Consider the following 17,713-nt stretch of genomic DNA (forward strand, 5'->3'; position numbering starts at 1 on the left):
GCCATAACCTTTTCATTTTGTAGATACAATGCGAAAAATGCCAACGATGGTACCATGAACAGTGCTTAGGCATGGACACCGCAGCCCTGGAAAAGGCCAATGCAGACAGCTGGAATTGATGCTTGTGCCATCAAATCACTTGAGTCACTTTTGTCTTAGTTCTTTTACGGAGAAAATATTTATATCATAAAGTGGTGGTTGTATTTTTTTTTTTTAATTATGAAAATGGTATTGAGAATTTTCCCTTTATTGTCTTATTTGTTTTCTTTTCATCTTCTTTCTTTTGTAATAACATATTTAAACATTTTCATGTTTTCAGTGGCTGTTAATTTACCTGTTAAGCCAGCCCAAGCAAACTTGATATGTGGAAACACTTTATATTTTCCAATGTGACAATATTTATTTACATATAATCATGTGTACATAGTATGTGAATATGTTAAGTTATATGCCCTTTATGTAGCCAGTGAAAATATATTGTGGTCAACTAAATATTTTTTTATGACATTAAATTGTTGCGATACATGTGTTTTTGCCTGCTCAGTTTTCATAGGGAATGTATTGTTTTTCTTATTACTTACTATTAGTTATGGTGACATTTATTTTATATATATATATATATATATATATATATATATATATATATATATATATATATATATATATATATATATATATATATATATATATATATATATATATATACATATATATATATATAATATATATATATTGGAATTGTCCCCTGTAGGGCGCCCCTGCTTTTTATTACCCAACAAATCCCCCACTGTACATTACATATTGTTACATAAACTGGTTGAAATGCATATAATTGTATACCACGGAAAAAGCTGCAAATTACAAGTTGCGTTACAAAGATTTTTTCTCCACATGCAATGGTGACATGGATAAAAATACAAACAGACCCTTTGCTGTGTACAGTGAACTGAAGATTCGTTGTAAGTTTAGACTATGCGGTACTTCTATCAAACAACAATAATACTATTAATGAATCAATCAAAAAAAATTTATTTATAAATCATATTTCAAACAAATCAAATCACAATATATTCAAAGTGTTCAACAAGTGATAAAGTCAATAAAAAACGCTCAGAAGACAAAAATGGATTTAGAGACTAATGCCCTCCAAGACAGCAATAAAATATGTGTAGTAGAAGAAGATGTAATAGAAGATGACAGGGGCGGCTCCTCATATGGACAATGTGGCATTTGTGGAGGAGCGGCATGAGCCCCCGAGGAAAAAAAAATAAAACAATTAAAAAAATTAAATAAAAAAAGATAGCGAGCGAACAGTCGTCCACAGTAACCGGCTCTGTCGCAGCCGCCCCTGGGTTTATCTCATCTCGGCGGATCGGACCCGGTGTGTGTGCGCGCGCGCGCGCCTTTGAAGGATGGTGTTCGAATGCGTGTGTTGGGGATGATAGCAACCATCAAAGCAACAGTTGTCACGTGGGGCAGTTCTAAATGACTGAGTACTTAACTGATATCAATCTTCTAGCAGTCGTATATCTAAATATATCTTAGAGGTGATCCAGAGAAATTAATAGTCTTCAACCATTGTGATACAGGTGAGTGAACTCCTTCTTTTCTGTTTCAGGACTCCCAAAGTTGAGATGAATTGATAATATTAAAGACTGTTTAGTTATTTGCAGGCAATCAGCGCTCAGAGAGAGAATCTGTATGCTTATTTAAAGTACATTGATCTTAAATTTAACAACTATGTACAGAACATTAACATTCAGTGGAAATTCCCTTAATTTTGCTTAGACCTCAGAGCAGATCAGATCAGATGATCACTGAAATGTGGAATATAAAGTAAACAGAAGAAGAGAAAGAAAGTACTGGATGATAGCAAAATAAATGTAAACTATCTGTAGCGCAGTATCTGAAACATGGCTATCGGCCTTCAAAGTAACTTCTCCTTTTTCTTCTTTTCACCTGTTTGTTTCCGCAGTCCAAGATTGAAATGGAACCCTCTGAAGCTGCTCGCCTTTTCAGACTCCCCAGCAAATATACGTTCCTGAAATTTCTTGGAGAGGGCGCCTATTCAAAGGTGGTGCAATGTTTGGACGAGGAGACCGGTGAGACTGTGGCTGTAAAGTTGCCTAAACGCCGGTACCAGGAAACCAAGAAGGAGGTGAGAAACTTTGTTGATTTTAATGTTCACAGGTGTAAAATATATTACATGGATTAAAGTGTTCCGTCACTATGACGGATTTCAGTCAACTTGGTTCGGAAAAGGCCATGAATGAGATCGATGCAGTCAGATCGGAAGAAAATTAGGGGTGTCAAGTCGAATCTATGCCACTTAATTGAAGTACAGGACGGCCAGTCTGAGATCTCTTCTTGTACGGGTCATGCGTCACATGTTAGGGCTCACAAACGCGCTAGCCATTGCAAAACACAAGCGAGCTAAGTGACCTTGGCTAGTTAGTTAAAGTAAATTAATCTAAACTCATTTGAATGCAAATTCAGTCTCAAACGAAGACGAGATCAGCTCTGGGGGCTGTTTTCATACTGGGCAGCGAGCCGCCAAATGGCTGTCCTTCTTGTGGCTAGGTCCGCGGATTTTAGACAGAAAGCGGTATATAGGGGGTCTGTTTTGGTCGGCCAATTTGAAGCCTCGGAGGGTGCACTTTTTTTCCAACCCCCATTGCTATGTAAATCCAAATCATCGATGTGCTGGAAATTCTGGAGATGGGCGAAGGTGTCGATGACTGGCAATGTTGTGCGACCCATAGCCGTTGAGTTTTAAAATCAGGAAACAGGTTATCACAGCCTTCAGTCCATCACTTCAACTTATCCAATCGAGAGGACTGGTCAAATAGTTAAGGGTCAAGAGATTCTTGTTAGAATTTGTGAGGTAGCCTATCGGTACCTTTTAACCAAGGCAACTTTTCATTCGGTCTCTTAGGCATCAGTAGCCTGCATGTTGGCAAAAATAATAATGCAATAGTTGCTTAATAAAATTTGGTTTAGCCTATATTTAAACCCACGTTACAACTTAAAATTAGTCTCGGCCTGTATTTTGTAAAAAAAAAAAAATAATTCAGTCAGATGATTTTTTATTTTTTTTCGTTTAATCCCTGTATTGTATAGTCAGAGGTGCAGTATCTGCCTGGTGCGAAAAAGCAGTTCATTTTATCTAGCGTAATTGAATGACCTTAACGTAAAGATATAGTGATTATTTGTACGCTACATTTGGAGCACCACAATATGAAGCTCTGCCTTTCAGCACTCTCCAAGACGTCCAGCTCCAACAGTTTTCCTTGACTTCACACACGTTAACACATAAACCAACTGCGAACTACTAATCATGTCAAACTTGCCTGTGTCTCCAGATTTCCATGCTGAGAAAGATCAAGGGCCTCAACCTTGACAAACACAACATTGTCAGGTTCATTGATTGTTTTCTGACCAGCTCTGGCAAGGCGTTTGTGTTTGAGTCATTGGATATAAGCCGTTTTGACTACTGGGAGAAGACAGATTTTGCCCCTATGCTTCTGAGTGACATTAGAACCATCATCCAACAGGTATGAACACAACACCATCAGATGGAAAGCAAAGCACTGAACACTCAGCTTTAAGCTTTTGTAGATTATACTTTCAGATGGCCACAGCATTGGATGCACTGAAGGAGAACCAGATGATCCACGCTGTCACACTGGACAACATAATGATGGTGAATCACCATCAACGGCCCTTTGAAGTCAAGCTGATAGACTTCGGTCTGGCCATTCACGCATCACATGCCAGGCCAGGCTTAACTGTCCAACCACAAACTTTTAGGTAAGATAGACTATTTTTATTATTATACTGGAGTGAGTTAGTAGTGTACTGTTTTTACCATGAAGAGGAAGCTGTGTGCCTCCTCCCTGTAACATGTTTTTTTGCATGTGCTCACTTTCAGAAATACAACAGTGTAAACATCCTGCAATGTTTCTCTCCCACGTTCAGGTCTCCAGAAGTTATTTTGGGCGGTGGGTTTTCTGAGGCCATTGATATGTGGACCCTGGGCTGTGCCATGTTCCAGATGATCTGTGGCTGTCAACCGTTCTCAGGAGAAACTGAATATGAAATAGTAAGTCATCTACTATAGTCAGACAATTTGTCATATACTTGCACTTGTGTGTCTTCACCTGTTTTACTCTAATTGGTGCTCCATGTATGTCCGACATGTATGATGAGTTTGTGAAGAGGGAATCAAAAAGATATTTGAAGACAATAGGAAAGGAAAAACAGTCTTGTTCTTTTGTTCAAACAGATGGAAATGCCCTACATTTACTTAGAGAATGACGGAAGGAATTTATTGAAAATTTAGTGGTGCAAAGAACTTTGTACCTTCGCTACGATCGGAGGTCTTAGCATTAACATGTTGTCACAAAGAGATCAGAAGCCTTCCGGGATGAACTGCCCTGCTCGTCCTCTGATTGGCTTACCCTTTTATTCTTACCCCACCTAACAGGCCAATAAGATACGGTCGGGTCATTACTTTGCCCACCTGAGATAAATATTTTGCTTCCTCTTACATATTTTGATGTGATTCTCTGTTTAATCTGTAGGTGCTGAGCATTGTTGAACTCCTGGGTCAGCCAGATGCAGATTTTCTTGGTGGCTGTGAGCGTACTTGCGTTTTCTTCGAATCTCTTGACTACATAAGGTGGAGGATCAAGGTACCACGATGAACCTTCTCTGACCTTTACAGAACTCATTTAATCTTTTATTAGTATATTTTCTTGTTGACATTCATCAACATTTCACAACACTCAACAGTTGATCATTCAGATTGATTTTGAGGAACATTAATACAAACATTTTGATCCTTCTTGTAGACTCCCTCTGAATTTTTTAACGTTTGCAAGACAAGAGCCAGAAAGAGCCACCAGTACGAGTCTCTGGATGATATGAAAGCAGTAAGCATGAAGTTCATTGTCACTATGATCAGTTGTCTTTTCATGATCATGAGAATGAGTTGACTGGTGGTGAATTTGACCGATGTTTCCTTAACTAGATGCGTCTGGAAGAAAATAACCTGACTGAGGCTGTAGAGCGAGAGCAGTGTATCGAGCTCCTGAAGGCCATGCAGACAGTTGTTGACTGGGAGAGGATCACTCCCCGTGAAGTCCTCTCTCATCCATTCATCACAAAAGACTACCCGAAGTAAGTGTTCATCAACAAGATCCATGAGGAAATTTGCATTATTCTTTCAGACGCCATGACAATAACAGGATAATCCTCTGTGTGTGTGTGTGTGTGTGTGTGTGTGTGTGTGTGTGTGTGTGTGTGTGATTTCATTTTTTAGTGTCCAGACTGATGTCGGGTCTGATCCTGACTCGACCTGTGACAGCCGAGAACACAACGCTGCGGGAAGATCAGGGGAGTCCAAGTCAGGTAAGATGATGAAAAATATTATCACAATCTGTTGCCTTTATTATTCACTCACTTCCAAATCAAATCCACACAGCCAGATTAAGATCTTCATTACAGGAGGTAGGTAATGATTGTACAGATTTGGTCCTAAAAAGCCACAAGAAGCAACAAAACTGAAAAGTGCCTTGTGGCAGCTTTAGGATGCGATGACATTCACACGAACAACCTTTTCTTGTGTGTTTTTAGTTTTCAGTCTGTGCTGAACGAGACATCAGAGCCCTCAGTGAGCGACGCTGACGATAACACAAAGATGTCTGAGGATTCAACCACATGTGTTAAGTAAAAGTCTACCCTACTTGGGTCTTAATTGTTGTGCATTTTGATGTAAGGCTGAGATATTTAATGTCCTTTTATTTTTAGAAGACACCGGGACAAAAAAGAAGGGGAGGAAGAAGAATTGCTTCCGACACGTTCTCTCTTGGTTGAGGAAGACGTTCAGCTGCCGTGTTTCCCTCATTCATTAGGGATGTGTAAAGTAATGTTCTGTATAAGGTTTCTTTCTGGGCTTCTGGGGAGTTTTTTAATCAAAATTGTCATGGTCTGTATATTCTTCCCTTCTGGTTTTCTCCGGACGCTCTGGTTTTTCCAACAGACATGAAATATGTTTTGAAAAAACACTAGCAGGTCATTCTGGGATCTGATTGCGAACAATCACACATGTTAATATTTGCTTGGAAAAGCCCCAATATTGCCTGAATGCCCTATAACAGAAATACAGCACATTCCCTGCAGTTAGTGAGCTGAAACGTAGGTGAGTTATCTTCCTCTGGTCATGACACACATTTCTCAGAAGAGAAAATAGTTCAACTCGCCAGAAATAATTGCAGATCTGAGAGGAAGTTTACAGACAATAACAGGATCATTCTGTGTGTGTGTTATTTCACGTTTAGTGTCCGTCCTGATGTGATCAAGACATCAAGAAGTTAAGGCTCCAATTCTTCATGTCAGGACGTTGAATGATAGCCTACTTCTGCTCCTCTGGAGGTTGAAGACATATTTTGTGTGAGAGAAAGTGTGCATGTGTGTGTGTGTGTGTGTGTGTGTGGCATTTTTGGATTTGTTTCTGCTTTGTTTTGCTTGCTTTTATTGTGTAAAGCTCTTTCTGCTATATTTTTTTGTATGAAACGTTCTTTATTAATAAAGTGTGATTGATATTGATATTGATTAATGGGTGGCGCTATGGAAATATTCCTACCTAAGTAGGATACATGTAACCCAAAACACAACACTACCACCTAGTGGAGAATTTGTGTCCAACACACACCATACATGAAAATGAACACAGAGTCAGTGAGGTGTCAATTTTATTGAACACACGCTTCAAACCTGCAAGATTTTTGGGTCATTTAAGGGGACCTGAAACAAACTGTAAATGCTGCACTAAATATACAGAAATATAAATGCAACACTTAGTTTTTTGCTCCCATTTCTCTCACAAGTTGAAGTAAACAATTTTATAAAGGTTTTCTTTCTTATGTACACAAAATAATTACTTCTTTCAGAGTTTGAGTTTGTTAAAATCCAATAAGATAAGCATCCACCTGACAGGTGTGGCAAATCAAGATTCTGATTGAACAGGACTCAGGCACAGGTCCTGGTGACCAGCATGGGAAGCTGGTGATATTTCCTCTGGTTATGAAATTCATCCTTGAGTTAGGAGGGAAACATTTTGGGATTCATCTATCAGTCACTTATTCTCCCTGTTATGCGAGGGTTTTACTCCGGGTGCTCCAGCTTCCTCCCACACTCATTCAGTCAATAAAAATTGAGACTGAAATCCATAAAACTTCATGACTTTCATAAGGCTAGGTAATATGGTTAGTATTCAGTATTTCCTCAGTGTTGGTTTCAGGTTTAGTATGTGAAGCTGAACTACTCAGTGGTCTCATATGTGTCCGTCATAAAGACGAGCTCACAGAGAACTAACAGCAAAACATTTTCAGCAATTAAAAAAAAACAAAACCTCCACAGCTGGAGACGAGCTGGTGAACATATCGGAGCATTCTAACATTAACATGATCACACATTCTCACAACATTTCCATATTCAGTGTACAGTCATTTAATTTCCTTTCTTTTGTCCTATTGTAACGGCATGTCAGTACTGTGGGTCGACCCTTAACTTAAGTGGAACGGAGCTCTCTTTTTATTTCAAAAAGGGCTCACTGGTGAAACCTTGTAGATCTCGTATTGTAACTGTGATCCAGCCTCACAGGGCCGGCTGTATGGAAGTAAATCAGTGCCAGTGAAGTTTTTGGATTTTGAATTTTTAGCACTGAATTTTTTTACATCGAATTTGTAACACTGATTTATTTTATTTTTTTTGCATCTAAATCAGACATTGAATTTTAAAACCCATCACATCTCTAGCACCAAAATGTTTTTTGCCCCTGAAATTTTTTTATACATGCGATTTCTCAAAAAGTTCAGTGCAAAAAAAATTCAACATCTGGGTAACCAAGGAGAAGCACTCGATCCCTGTATCAAATCATCCAGCATCCAGCCAATCGCGTTATGCTCCGTTACAGAAATGTTTACCTTTTGTAATGTCCAGCAGCTGATTTAATTGGTGTCCTACCTGTTGAGTTTTGATGTGTTTGTTTGCGTCATTCTTTCAAATTTAACCTCACAGTGTCAAAGGAAAAATGTTGATTTATTGACAGGTGACCCAGCCTGTTCCACCTCACTTACGTGCGAGCTGCACATTCTTGGCGAAACTGAGGCAGTCTCAGGGTTGTCGTATCTGTGTCAACCCTGCGATCTGTTGTGTAAAAACAGTGTTGAATTGAATTTCTTTATTGTCACTGTAACAAGTACAACGAAATTAAGTGCAGTCATTTCAGTGCAATAGAGCTTGATAAATAGTAAAAAAAAAAAAAAAAGTAGAAACAACACATGAAAAACAATATAAAAAAACACGTAAGAACAGGCATGTCCAGTGGAAATAAAAAACAGTATTTAAAAAAAAGAAGTGCATTTCAGTGAAAGGAAAAGGTGGGTGAGTTATTCACTTTCTGGCGGTTATTTAGTGCAACCACAGCTGTTGGGTAGAAGCTGTTTTTGAGTCTGTTTGTGCGAGTTTTGAGGACCCTGTGTCATCTGCCTGACGGAAGTAGTTGGAACAGATTGTGTCCGGGGTGTGATGAGTCCCGAGAGATGGCCAGGGCTGTCCTGAGGCAGCGGGAGCTATGAAGTTCCTCCATTGGTGTCAGAGGGCAGCCGATGACTTTCTTGGCCACCTTAATGACCCTCTGCAGCGCTTTCTTATTTCTTACTCTGGACAGAAACCCAGTCACTAGCCTATTGCTGAATGTGGAGTTTTCTCGACCTGAGCTGCATGTGTTTGTACTGCAGAGGAAAAAACTCGAGCAGCCAGATGAAAGCCTGCCCAAAACTGATGAAAACTCCAGTAACCAGGCTGTGATTTGAGCCAAGCACCATCTCACCATCAGAAACACTGTGTCTACTGGCTGAGATACTGAGCCACTTACCAGAAGTAGCTCCTCTAAAAAGTGCTACATCTCAGGCAACTTAATTTGTTTCTTGCAGACAGCTCGCCTCTCATCCAAGAGGCTTCTTCAGTTTGGTTTTTTAGTTTTGGATAACTTTCTTTCGTGCCAGACAGTTCATTCACAGAATATTATAGTAGTTACATTAAATGGCCACTATGTTGTAGCAGACAAAACCAGGTAGAGACTTATGTCGGTCATGTATGTACTTAAATCCTTCAGCTTCCAGAATAGTCAGCACTGTGAAGTCAGGTTTAAACACATTTTAAGAATTTGATTAAACCACAAGTGAACTTAAAAAAAAAAACTGTTTTGTCTTCAGGCCTTTTATTCAAAGCATGTGGTCAAAAACGTCCCTGTCTCTGCCGAGCTTTCACTAAAAAACTAATTCTCAAGTAAAAAGAACTGATCGCGTGCACAGAGCACACAATTTATGCTCCTCTATTGATAAATGAGGAATCCATTACACTGCACCGGTGGTGTTGACATCTTGTTTGTTTCCATGAATCATATCCACTAATTACGGCGCCTTGTAAATGCATTAGGCAATGAATTGGGATGTGTTCGCCGAACAATTAATGGACCCCCGACAGCATGTAATCCATTATGCCTGTTGTTGGAGCTTCTTCTTGTGGTTTTGAAGAGGCTGTTTGTTGAGCAGGACGTTCATATTCTCACCAGCTTAAACAGTGTGGTCTCAGGCATCTCCGGTGCGTCCTCAGCGCACCTTGGGAGCATTCACACCTGGTGCTTCAAGGTGAAACTGGCGAGTCACTGGAAGTCATCATGGAGCCAATAAGCTACCACAGACACATTCTGATCATTTGAGGCTTTGGCACACCGACACCGTCCTGTTTTTCCACCTTACATCTGCTGCTCTTGGTAGTGGGGATACAATCAGCACCCAAAGGCCAATTGGATATGGAAATGTACAGTGTTTCACAACAGATCCCCCGTGGTTCTCATGCCCAAGTGTGCCACAAGTAAAGCAGCGACGTGACGGCTGATCACGCGACGTGCAATGAGAACTGCTGCAGCGGTGATTCAGCCCGCAGAAGTGACAAAACCAGACGGCGGTGTCATGTGATGGGTATGCACGTTTCTGCCCGGTCGGTTGGTCGACATACCGCTCATGCTTCCTTTTAACCGCTCAGTGTGTGTCAAAGCTCAAACCTGGCCTCGAAGGAACAAATCAAAACAACCCCAACGGCTCGTGTACTCTGTGACTCTCCGGTTTAAATCTGTACAGCCAACAACAATGACTTGCACGCGTACATTCCTCACACTTAGAGGAATTATCACACCCTCGCAAGTCAAGGCCTTAAACCTCTGTTTTGTATTCATCGAGTTCATCTGCACTTCATGTCGAGCGTGGAAACTGCTTGTTGGTCTTTTGTTCGATGGTTGAATATGTATTTGACCTCAGCGGATCTCTGACCAAACCTCCAGAGCTATAAAAGTTTTCTCTCTGTAAGCTATGACCTACAGGCTCAAGGACAAACCTTCAATGCGCTATAAAGATTCTTTAGATACGTCGAAATGGAATGTGCACAAACTTTGCAGAGGTGTTGATGGATTTAATCTGGAGCGAAATCCCTAGTAAGGCTCTTACATACTCAATAAGTTCGCCCCAAAATGACATTTTAGTCAGAAAGTTGGGTGAAGTTTCGTAGTCCACAGAACATCTCTGGAGCTTCACAGCAAAAGACAGAGTTGCAGCGTTCTCTTAAACAACTGAAGCAGATGGGGACTTGTTTAAAGAAGTTAAAAAAACAGAAAAAAACAGAAAATGGCTCCACACAGGTCACCTGCTGTGATTCAAGTCTGCAGAAGCCGCGAGATCCCAAAATGTTTTGTCAGGACGTTATTTAAACCCATTTTAAAGCTGAATGACCCCGTCTGAAGTGGGTGCACAAGGTCGGCTGTGACTCAAGGGTGTAAATAATATCTCTCTTTTGGACATTACAGCATATCAGCTGAATTAAGTAAGTCACTGGGGCGGCGGGGGAGAGCCAGCGTCTTGTTATCGGAAGGGCGCTGGTTTGATTCCTCTAGTCTGCATGTCAAAATGTCTTTGGGCAAGAAACTGATCCCCAAACTGCTCCTGATGTGGCACGGCAGCAATAACTATAGGTCGCTTTAGACAAAAGCGTCTGCTTAATGCCCTAAAATGTAAATGTTATTCCTGTTGGGTTATTTATCTTTATCTTTTATTTTTTTAAAACAAGTCCCCATTTACTTCAGTTGTTCAGGAGAATTCTGCAACTTTATTCCGCTGTGAAGCTCCAGAAAGGTTTTGTGGACTACGAGAATTCACCCGACGTTCCATCAGTGAAGAGTTAGGAACTGAATTTGCAATTGTCCTTTAAGTGCTACATCGTAACATCAATCAATGCCTCTTTAATAGTGGCCAACTTTTACATTGACGAGGTTGAGAGCAGAGCCTTGATTACTTTCACGGGAACTGCTCCAAGCCACTGGTTCGGGTATGTGGACGACACCTGGGTCAAAATCACAGCAAGGGAAGTGGAAGCCTTCACAGAGCATGTAAATGCTGTGGACAGTAACACCAAGTTCACACGGGGGAGATGTCAGAGGAGACAGTCTGCCCGTCTTGGACACATTAAAGAAGGCAGCAGCCTTAACATTGAGGTGAACAGAAAACCGACACACACAGATCAACACCTGCTATTTGACTCTCGTCCACCCATCGGAGCACAAGCCATCGGACTGAGGCCGTGCCCACAGAGAAAAGGGTAAGGATGGGAAAACAGAAGCACATCAGGGGAGCACTTGAAACCTGCGGCTACCCAAACTGGACCTCTGTCAAAACCTCTAGAAGATCCAGGGCACACAGAGAGGAGACGAGAAAACGTCCCGCAACCGTCATTCCCTCAGAAACTCCTCAGTAAAAATCACATCAAAACAAAATGTAGGACCTTTTTCAAGGACACCTATTATACATTTTTGATTTCTTTCCTTTCCTTTGGTGTTTTATAGGTTGTTATAAATCAAAACACCCAGGCATAAACGGAGTAATGTAGTTCATGGTGTTCACTGCAGCCAGGACCGTAAACGAATGGCACAGCACAGGAGGGCCGACTCCTCAGGTCAAGGCTCTGCCGTCCACTTACATCTAAAGGAGACAAAAATCAACGACCAGCAAGTGGCCCTGACGACCCTGAAACTCAGAGCTCGCACGGGTCCTGAACGACTCTGTAAGCACACTCCCAGACAGAGTGTTACAGCCTGCAAACTCCTCTCCAACAGTGTAGTATCTGGGCGTTTAATAGCTGTTCTCAAGTTTTTCAGTTCCCTTGAGTCCTGGACTTTCACGTATGGGGGTTTCAGGGTCTGTGCCCACTGACGCAGTGACAGTTGTTCATCTTTTTTTGGGTCTGTAGCCTCATCGACATACGACCGTGAACTTCACCTGCAGGAGAGACTTTAGTAGCATTTGCGAATAATCCATCACTTACGCGAGAACTACCACACTGACTTGAGAGGGAGCCTCAGAAAGAGCAGGATCTGTCGGAAAAAAACAAACAAGACGGACGAGGAGATAAATAGAAACAGGCAGACACGAAGATAGCAGCACAGGAAGGAGTGATGACGAGAAGACAAAGACAGAGAGGCAGAAAGGTATTTGGGCTGCTGTCAGGGAGGATTCCTGCTGAACCACATTCTTACTAAAAATGGTTCCCACACACACACACACACACACAAACAAACAAAGCCACGGTGGCATCGTCCATCCAGAGCTATCAGCGGAATCTCTGAGTCTGACCATGTTCCACTCAACCCGGTCACTAAATGTGAATTTGTAGTGAAGGCCTCCAAAATAAGATACTGGTTCGAGGTTAGGTAGGCTCTGTGTTCCTGAGGGGAGGTCAAGGACGATGACATTAAGTCACTGAATATAAAAGATTCCATAATCCACACAAGCCCTGTGCTGAACACTGCGTCTTCTTCTACAGTCCAATACAATCTGCGTCTCTTTCTTGTGTTATTGTATCAGTTGCCCCAAACCCCTCAAATAGGACGACTTGCTATGATTTGATATGCTCCTGCTGAATAAGACTTTAAAATAAAATGTTGTTTAGTCAACAAAGAGCTGAAAAAGTCCAGGTATGTTGTTAATTGATCAATCTGTGGGAAAACTATCTTTTGTGTTTTGCAACCGCTGGGTGCCCTTCCAGTGGACGAAATGTGGCAAAATGCACTCTAAGGTGAAATTTAACAATAACGATATGTATATATAAACGTAACATAACCTAACTGCCTGCATGTAGGTGCCCCAACACACACAGCTGGTGTCCTTTTTATTTTTTGGCCCCCAAACATCCTCAGTCGGATACACACTTCCTCTTTCCGTTTTTAATCGTTTACAGGAGTCATTCATGATCTGCTTTTCGGCTAAGTATTTTTGAGAGTCTTCGAGGAGTACAGCCCTTTATTACATAGATGAAAAGCACATGAAACCAGGACGATTCGGATGAGTTAACATGAGTGGATAACTTTTATCACATTGAAACGAGACACTGCTCAGTGACAAAACATGTAGATCTTTGTCTCTTCTGTAGCTCTTCTCACACACATTTGCATGATAAAAGCTCGGTCGAAACTTCCCTCTGCACGTCTCTGCAGTCGCAGGCGAGGATGAAAAAAGCTCCGATGCCGGCTGCGCACGGCGCGCCTCACCTGTCCTGTTAGGAGACTGTGGGCGGACAGGTGAGGCTAAAGCCCCGCCCACTGCCAGGTTTCAGTCCGACTTGTTTGTTAAGAGCAGCTGTTGCTGTCAAAACCCGATCACTCCTGTCTGAATTACTACACTGAGTTTAGGAGAAAGGACGTCACCAACAGTAAAAGAGCAGCAGCGATCATGCCGAGGCGATCAACGCAGGAGTGGATCCGCATATCCATGCGCACGCCGGGCATCCTTATCTTCGGGATGGTCCTGGCTCCCTGCGGATGGATCCTGGACCTCACCGCCACCGTGGCCCCAAACTGGAGGACCCTCCACAACCTCCCCAACACCCCGTCCGACGAGTTCATCCAGCAGGGCATCTGGGACATCTGCAGGGCCACGACGACCAACACCAGAGAGGAGTGCAACCTGCAGGACACCACGTACTTCGGCAACCAGATCATCGAGGTCGCGCAGGGTTTGATGGTGGCCTCCCTGATCGTGACTCTAATCGGGCTGGCCGTGGCCATCCCGGGGGTCCGCTGCTGGAGAGACAACCCGAACTGGACCGTGGCCGGCCTGGGCGGACTGCTGATCTTCCTGTCGGGCGTCATGACCATCATACCCATCGCCTGGTACACCCACATCCTCGAGGAGGTCTCCTCGGTGTCCCCGCTCATAGACGTGCGCGTCGGCTACTGCATCATCCTGGGCTACATCGGCGGGATCTTTGAGATCCTGGGCGGCTTCGTCATGTTCATCGGGATCTGCCGCTGCTGCGGGGGGAAGAACAGAGGGGAGAGACGCGTCGAGGAGGTGACCGGCAACAGGTTCAGCCACCAGAAGCCGCCGCCGAGACGAGTGGAAGTGCCGAGCCTGAACCGGGCCAGGAGCGCGGCCAGCAGCGTGCCATACTCCAAGGACTCCATGGAGGAGGACGTGTCCTTCCCCCGGGCCAAGAGCCCCGCGGCCCGGTCAGCCAACACCTCCTACAGCGGCAGACCCTACGATGCAGACCTATGAGGGAGAGGCCACATCTGGAGAGGTACAACGACTGTAGGACAGATGTGCAAGAAAAAAAAAACAAGGGACTGAGAGCGGCAAATATAACAAGGAGAAGGTGGTGATTACAGAATGACTCTGTGACGTTACGAATTCAGTCCGCTGCAGTAAAACTGAACCTAACCATAATGTTCTGGAGTGTTGCCAGCAGATACTAACACCATGGAGACGTTTAGAGGGGCAATAGTTCTGGAGGAGGAAATTCAAATTCAGATTTTTTTTACAATTTACAATATTAATGAGGTGATAGTACAAACTCACAAATATTTATCTTTCCCATGAGTGAAGCTGTTCTCAGAGGAAAAAAACAATGCCAGAAAAGGTGGCAGGGTCCGCCACATGTAAACAAAGCGAGGCAGAATGAGATTGCGTTGTCCTTTAAGGGTCAATTTGTTCTTCTGATCAAAACTCCCTACATAGTGCACCTTTAAAGTCAGTGGACTGATGTGAAGTTATGTGCAGGCCATAAAGGAGCATTGCAAAAGTATTGGAGTGATACCAACCGATCAAGAAGCCTCAAATGTTGATATGAAACCACTGTAAAGTCACTACAAAATGTTTCATTGGCAGTGGTACCTGAAGGCAATCATCTCTAATAGTGTTAAACGAGTGACAGTGTAATGTGGAGACTCGTAACTGCCTTATAATTAATGCTAACATCATTATAATCCAACACTAGATGTATGCCCCGAGCAGAGCAGTAACAGAGAGTGACCTGTAAAACCTCGTTGCTTTAAAGAAAAAAAACAACGACACTGAGTTGAAGTTTACCGTGGCTGTGTTTCTTTTTTTACATTCTGCAAATGATGCTTGGACTCACACTTGTAAAAAGTCATTTTAAAGGAAGCTTTTGCCATTTTTTTCTCCTCTCAATGCATAAAAAAGAAAAATCAGTCTTGTTTCTCGATTTTGATGTAAATACTGTATTCTTATGCACTTTACAATTACGGCCGACCTTGTGGGACAGCATCCTGACGTGATCGATGTTGTTCTCATCGCTCTGTGATACCAGCGCTGTTGAATAAGAATAAACGTGCACTGTTTCATAATAACAGATGACTGAGTGCCTTTTCTTCCTCAACTTAACCCTTTTTTTTTGTTTGTTTTTACTTTGCCTGAACACCTGTGGTTACTGTGGTAAATAGGTTTGTCCTAATCTCGTCGTGGTGAAGGGCAGAAGTCATTATGGACACTGTTCAAACACTGTCTGGGGCCCTCTACAGCAATGTGTTTCTTTTCTTTTAGCACCCTCTCCCATCTGCTCAGTCAGAAGTACACACTCTGTCACAAGGCAATGCAGCCTGACCGGTCTGAGAGGTTTGCTTTCTTTACCCGTCTTGTCTGACAACATCGCCTCTTGTGTTTAAACTGGCCCCGTCATTTGAAACAAGGCGACACTGTAGTGAACAATTGTCCCTCCGAGGCTCCCGCCGAGTCTTTTGTGGTTAAATTCACCCTCCCAGAAATAGCAAAGCCGCTCACCCTGCAGGACCTGCTGAGTGCCACAGCCAACGACGACCGAGCTGTGTGTAGAGTGAGACACTTTTTAAAAAGCTAAATGTACATGCTTCTACTAGATGCACTGCTCTAATACTTGGATTGATCTTTTTTCTTTCTTCCGAAAGCCAGATGGCAAAGCAGAAGAATCACTGCACAGAACTCACTTCATGTTGGACTGAGGCACATTGAGAGAGTGGTGAATCAAGCCAGAGCTCATTTCTATACAAATGATTTCTCCCTGACCCCGTGCTCATTGTACCTTCACTTTGGAACAAGTTGTGCCGTAAGAATCCTTTTTCTTGATTGGTTATTGTTTTGAAATCATTCATCAACTTCCATGGGTACACAACAACCTGAGGTAAACAGTATACGGTAAACCACTGTTCGAAACAAATACACTTTTATTTTGCAATGAAATGATCAAATGTCATAAGTGGCACATCTCACCCAGGTCTCCCCCAGACTGTGTTACAGCCAATTACAGTGATCGCAGTCGTTTCCAAGTATTACTTTTCACTCTGTGCTCCTCCAGAGTGCAGCAGTCACACTTCATCAGCTTCTGATACGGCTGACACCGAGACAGGCTTTTTATCTGAAAGAGTTTGTCATTTCTCCCTGCCGTCTCATTTCCTCTGAAGCTGGTATTAGTATATGATAATAGACCGTGTAGCTTCAGGCCGGTGACAGGAGTGTGTCGCCACTACTGGCAAATAGAAGAACGTGTTTGAGAATGAGGTACAGAGCAAGGACATGTTGAAATAAAGTGAAAATGAAGTTCCTTTTCATCAGCTTTCTCATTTTTTGGGGGGTAATTGTTTATGAAAAAGATCTTGAACATTGATATTAAATCACCTCTTCACTCTCTGGTAACAATTACACACCTCAGTAGACAAAATGTTGTATTAACTGGCTTCTTCTAAACCTGATTTCTACACTGCTGTCTGAAAAAAATGCCACACTGACTCCTCTGACTCATGCAATGACAGTCCAAGGTGTGGTGAGGATGGATGCTGCGTTCAGGGTGTGACACAACACGTCCGTTTTTATTAATAGTCTCCACCACCAGAGCAGGGAAATGTGAGTATTTTACATCCAGCTCTTGTGAGCCTCCAACAAGAGCTGGATTTTGGAACATTTTGCAAACTGGTGCATCAGAGACCTCCTGACTTGTATTGTGGGGAAAGCTCCAAAATCCTGCATCCTACATTTCCCATAATGCAACCTATGTGGACATCTTTCAAAGTCCACTTAACAGTTTTTTGAGCAGACTTTCTTCTTGATACTAAACCAGTTTTCTCATCCACTTCTAATCCCCATGGGAAAAACAATTGTTAAAATACACGGGACATTTATTTATTTTCACATAAATGTTTTTTGTTATCAACACGTGAAAATGGCTGGTAGCGAGTAAAAATGTGGGAAAGTATAGAATTCAAATGTGAAAAAGCAAATATCACGTAAATCTTATGTGCTATGTTTTGTTTCCACATGTGAAAAAAAGCATA

The 17,713-nt window shown here is 42.4% G+C and overlaps 2 protein-coding genes across 8 annotated transcripts; both read left to right on the forward strand.

The window, feature by feature from the left end:
* The first annotated feature begins 1,453 nt into the window (after positions 1-1,453).
* Positions 1,454-6,563, forward strand: LOC115592384 (homeodomain-interacting protein kinase 1-like). Of its 7 annotated transcripts, none has more exons than XR_003986131.1 (12): positions 1,454-1,589; positions 1,976-2,158; positions 3,363-3,554; positions 3,632-3,810; positions 3,979-4,102; positions 4,584-4,694; positions 4,854-4,934; positions 5,033-5,181; positions 5,324-5,412; positions 5,638-5,730; positions 5,812-6,202; positions 6,342-6,563. XR_003986131.1 is itself a non-coding variant. In XM_030435027.1 (10 exons), the coding sequence occupies exons 2-10, from the start codon at positions 1,988-1,990 to the stop codon at positions 5,652-5,654; spliced, it is 1,113 nt and encodes a 370-aa protein (XP_030290887.1). In that variant the 5' UTR covers positions 1,454-1,589; positions 1,976-1,987; the 3' UTR covers positions 5,655-6,561. The 7 variants fall into 7 exon arrangements, 1 of the variants encoding a protein (XP_030290887.1); XR_003986134.1 differs by having other exon boundaries at positions 5,812-5,926; XR_003986132.1 differs by having other exon boundaries at positions 5,638-5,725.
* A 7,211-nt stretch (positions 6,564-13,774) lies between these two features.
* Positions 13,775-15,762, forward strand: LOC115592194 (claudin-23-like). The gene has a single exon (XM_030434745.1). It carries the CDS (start codon positions 13,842-13,844, stop codon positions 14,667-14,669), a length of 828 nt encoding a protein of 275 aa, XP_030290605.1. The 5' UTR covers positions 13,775-13,841; the 3' UTR covers positions 14,670-15,762.
* The last annotated feature ends 1,951 nt before the right edge of the window (positions 15,763-17,713 follow it).

Source organism: Sparus aurata, chromosome 12, assembly GCF_900880675.1.
Source record: "Sparus aurata chromosome 12, fSpaAur1.1, whole genome shotgun sequence".
In the NCBI taxonomy this organism is placed as follows: domain Eukaryota; kingdom Metazoa; phylum Chordata; class Actinopteri; order Spariformes; family Sparidae; genus Sparus; species Sparus aurata.